Below are 4,060 nucleotides of genomic sequence, written 5' to 3'. Positions count from 1 at the left end.
CCCAACTGCTGACAGCAGAAGCAGAGTAAATGCCTAGGAGTATGTAGAATAAACTCAACCCTTGAACTGCATCCACCATCCAAGATGTCTTTGAGTAGAAACTAACTTAAAAATTCTTATCGGAAGCATGGGGTGTATTAGATATTCTGGAAGAGCAGGTTGCTAAACTGACTTCCATGCAGTTTATTCATGTCTTTTGGGGATTCTAAATGGACAGAGAAAATGTGTCACTGACAGCCTCTGACAGGGAAGGGAAACTTATTCCTGGCACACATGGAGCAGATTACAGATGAGATCATTCATCAGGCTCAGTTCCCAAGAATGGAGAAAAGAGGTCCAGGGGGCAGAGGAACTCTTCAAGACCTTCACTTCCACAGTACCAAAACCCCCCGAGAGCTAAACCTCCCACCTCTAAAGCCCTTCCTTCTGTCATTCTTAACTCTTTTTGGCCTCGTGAGTATTTCTGCAAATATGCTGAATATTATGAATTCTCCTCCCAAAAGAATGTGCATACAAGCAGAAATCTGCTTACGATTTCATGGTTCTCATGGATGCGCTCATGAAAAGAACCCCTTTTACTGGAATAATTTGTACTACCTTTACTAAAAGTGCCCATTAGTATCTGAAAATAAGTTTTGCCACTTAATTTCCCTTTTTAAAATTTATTTAAAATCCTGATGTATACCCCTCTCAAAAGATTTTAGATAGTTTGCTTGCCTTATTTTACTATGATCAGCAGTTTCAAAAACCTTTGTAAGTGTTTCTGAAATGCTTAATTTCTCAGAAATTTTTATTTGTTCCTGTCAGGAAAGCTCAGCAGGCGTTAATAGATGCCTCCTTATAGGTCTTTTATTATGTAATTATATGAGGAAATAAGCAAAGAGACTATAATGTTATCCCCACATTGGTTTATATTAAATAGACGTTGAAAATCTACAGACTCTTGATCATAATTCAGACTCTTATTCTAAAATATGTTGTTTGGGGATAAATAAATATTGGCTTAGTAACAAATGCAGAGAGCTGCTGTAGCCACAGAGGACACATTTCAAAAATCCAGGGAGAAAAGTCTTTTAAAACCCCTCCTGAATAGAGACAAAGAGCAATGTTGATGAGCTAGTCTATGAATTTCTATTGTTTGTATTTTATACTTTAAAGTTGGGATGGAGAAACTTTCTGGATATTTGATAGAAGAACTTATTTTAAAAGAGTTTGGCCCAGAATGTAAAGCTACTCTAAAATCACCTTTTATTCTTAGAGTCAAATCCCTCAAAAAGTTTATAGTAATCAAACTGTACTTTCTTATTTTCCCTTTGAGACCAAGCATCACAGACCAAGAGCAGCTAGGTTTATAATAATTTATTACCTCTGCATATCACTTTCCATGTATAATAAATTATAGAAACCATAATATCTTTATAAACTGTATAGTGGATAATACTTCCTAAAGCTTAATGCTGTACTGTAAGAAATTCAATTAGATATATTTTAGCATTAGTCAGAAGATAAAAAAACATTATAAAATTTTTTCACAGTACTTAGGATTTATGAAAGACCCCATTATTTTTAGACTTTGTGCAACCATTTGAAATGTATGAAAACTTTTACAAATCAGAAGGTGGCATAGAGTTTTACTGAGCTGCTAAAAGTATTGCAGTTACTTGAATTTGTCCTTGCACCCATGCGGTGCACTCATTCAGGCATTGTAATAAATGCAAATAAATAATCAATTACTGATCTCTAAAATGCTACACCAATAGATAACTATTGAGGCTTGGCAACATATTGAACATTCAAAGAAAAAAAAATCAGTAAACAATTTGAGCATGGTTTTCTTTCTCCTTGTTATCCCGCTCCCTGCTCCCTCCTCCCAACCCCCTACCCAGTTTAGTTTTAAAAAAAAAAGAAGAAGAAGAAGAGAAAAGTTCATGTCGAATTTAAGTCCTCAGGGTCTGATAAAGTGACTCGGGATGCATTTCTTCCCAAGCCATCTGCTGTCTCCGGTTCCCATTCCATCTGTCCAGGCTCTTCTCTTAACTCCAGCATCAGTCCTTTGCCGTGGGGAGAGTTCTCAATCCTTGCTGGAAGCATTTTGCTCTCCACTGTAGCAGCACAATGCTTGGAATCGGTTTGAGTCACTACAACCAGTTCGTTTGCTCCTTCCCAGGCTCGGGAGTCCTGACAGAAGAGAAGCTTGCAAGGAAGCAGCAAAAGGCTGCATGTATTAGGATCTCACAAACTCACTTTTGGTCTTTAAATGTTCGTTCTCCTGGTCCATTCGCGTGTCCTCAGTGAACTTTAATGGAGTATTTCCGCAGTTTCAGAAACTGGAGAAGCTTGTCTTTCGTCCTCTTCTTCAGAGCCATCAGGGCTCGTGTTTTCTCCTCCAGATCTTGATCTATTGCAAAAATGATCTTAGCTCTCTCCTCTGCTTTCTTGTCTCCAGAGTTTTTGAAGAGCCTTTGTAGTGATTCCTGATCAATGTTTTCAAAGATATTGCCCGCAGCTTTCTTACGAGAGGCTGTGTCGAAGTGATAGCCGTGGATGGACGGGCTTACTCTCAGTGAGGTGGACATGGCGATGGCTTGGTGGCTTGGCTTTGCTTTCATCGATGTACGATCTTCTGGAATTCAGCTCTGGGGCTCTCTAGAGCGTCTGTAGCAAAATCATTCCCGGGCTGCTATTTAAAGTGTGAACAAAAGCTCCAGAGTCAAATTACACCCATGACATCAGAGTGATCTCAAGGAAGAATAATCAAAGGCAGGTTTAACAGTTGAGCTGCCAAGAGTTTGCACAAACTCTTCTTGTGCAAAATGTTACTAAAAGTGGTTTTCAGAATTCAGGAATAGGAGTGTGGGGGATTTCTTTTGACTTCATGTGTGACAATAGCATTTTCCAGACTCAGGGCCTTCTTCAAAAAATTGCTGAAACCAGGAGAGTGCAAAAATAAGACGTGAACAAAGTAATTTGGACTCTCAAAATCGTCCCAAACAACAATTGAAGCAAGGCTTTCTGTTCACCACAGGAGAGATGTAACTCCCATTGAAGTTACTCAAGTGCATTCCAGCCAGCTTGCAGCCACCAGTCGTGCCCTTTGCACTTGCCATTCCAGTACAACTTGTGAGCTACTGAGATAAAGGTTGACAGTCAAGGATGACAATTTGGAGTAGGTCTGATTATAAAATGAGTTTACCTACAAACCATCTACATGACACAACCTGAAACCATGACTTTTCAGAGACTGTGTACACATGCTAGTTCATTCTCACTGAATATACTGTAATATAATACTGTAATATAATAATAATAGTACTACTACTAATAATGGGACCTGTCTCCTTTGTTTTTTATATGTATCCAAAATAGGTATCAGGAAAGTGCAGAGGAAAAGTTCATAAAGTGGTCTATGTATATTTCATATGGAGTGGGTTGATCTTTTTCAAAAAAAAACACTTTGGCATCAGAAAGACATCAACACAGTATTCAGTCAACCAGTGTCTCTCTCTATAGATTGTATGGAGAACTTGCATCCAGCCAGAATGCCAGGTTTGAATTTTAAAGTGAACTTTTTACAGACTTCATGCCTGGTCTGCTTTCTAGGACTCCAAGAAGATAATGTTGGTCTTAATTTTCCTCTGATATCTTCAAATCAGGCTTAGAAAATGCACAAAAGGACACAGTATGGGGAATGTACTTCTCTAGAAAGTTGAGTTAGAGAACTCACATATTAATGAATCCAATCTCTCACCTATCTATTCCACCAATATTTCCTAAAAGTCTGCTTAGTAGCATATGTCCTACTAGGGAAACAGACAGTCGAAAAATGTATGTTTAAAATATAGATGAATCTGAAAGTGATAAATGTCATGAGGAACAATGAAGCAAATTTGTGCAGGAGGGGACGGTTGAAATTTTCATAGGATTTTCAGGGACAGCTGCTCTTAAAGTGACATTGTGCAAAGATCTGGAGAAGATGAGCAGATAAGCTGTGTAGTTATCTGGGGGGCCCATGTTTCAGGCAGAAGGAACAGCATGTGCACAGACCTAAAGACCAGATACT

At 38.6% G+C, this 4,060-nt stretch overlaps 1 protein-coding gene across 1 annotated transcript; it reads right to left on the bottom strand.

Annotated features, from left to right (window-relative positions):
* Positions 1–1,344: 1,344 nt before the first annotated feature.
* TCIM (transcriptional and immune response regulator) lies at positions 1,345–2,683 on the bottom strand. Its single transcript, XM_077151826.1, has one exon. It carries the CDS (start codon positions 2,607–2,609, stop codon positions 2,289–2,291), a length of 321 nt encoding a protein of 106 aa, XP_077007941.1. The 5' UTR covers positions 2,610–2,683; the 3' UTR covers positions 1,345–2,288.
* Positions 2,684–4,060: the final 1,377 nt, after the last annotated feature.

This window comes from Tamandua tetradactyla, chromosome 3, assembly GCF_023851605.1.
Source record: "Tamandua tetradactyla isolate mTamTet1 chromosome 3, mTamTet1.pri, whole genome shotgun sequence".
Taxonomy (NCBI): Eukaryota; Metazoa; Chordata; class Mammalia; order Pilosa; family Myrmecophagidae; genus Tamandua; species Tamandua tetradactyla.
The sequence above is the reverse complement of the archived record's forward strand: the minus strand, read 5'-3'. Positions and strand labels throughout refer to the sequence as shown.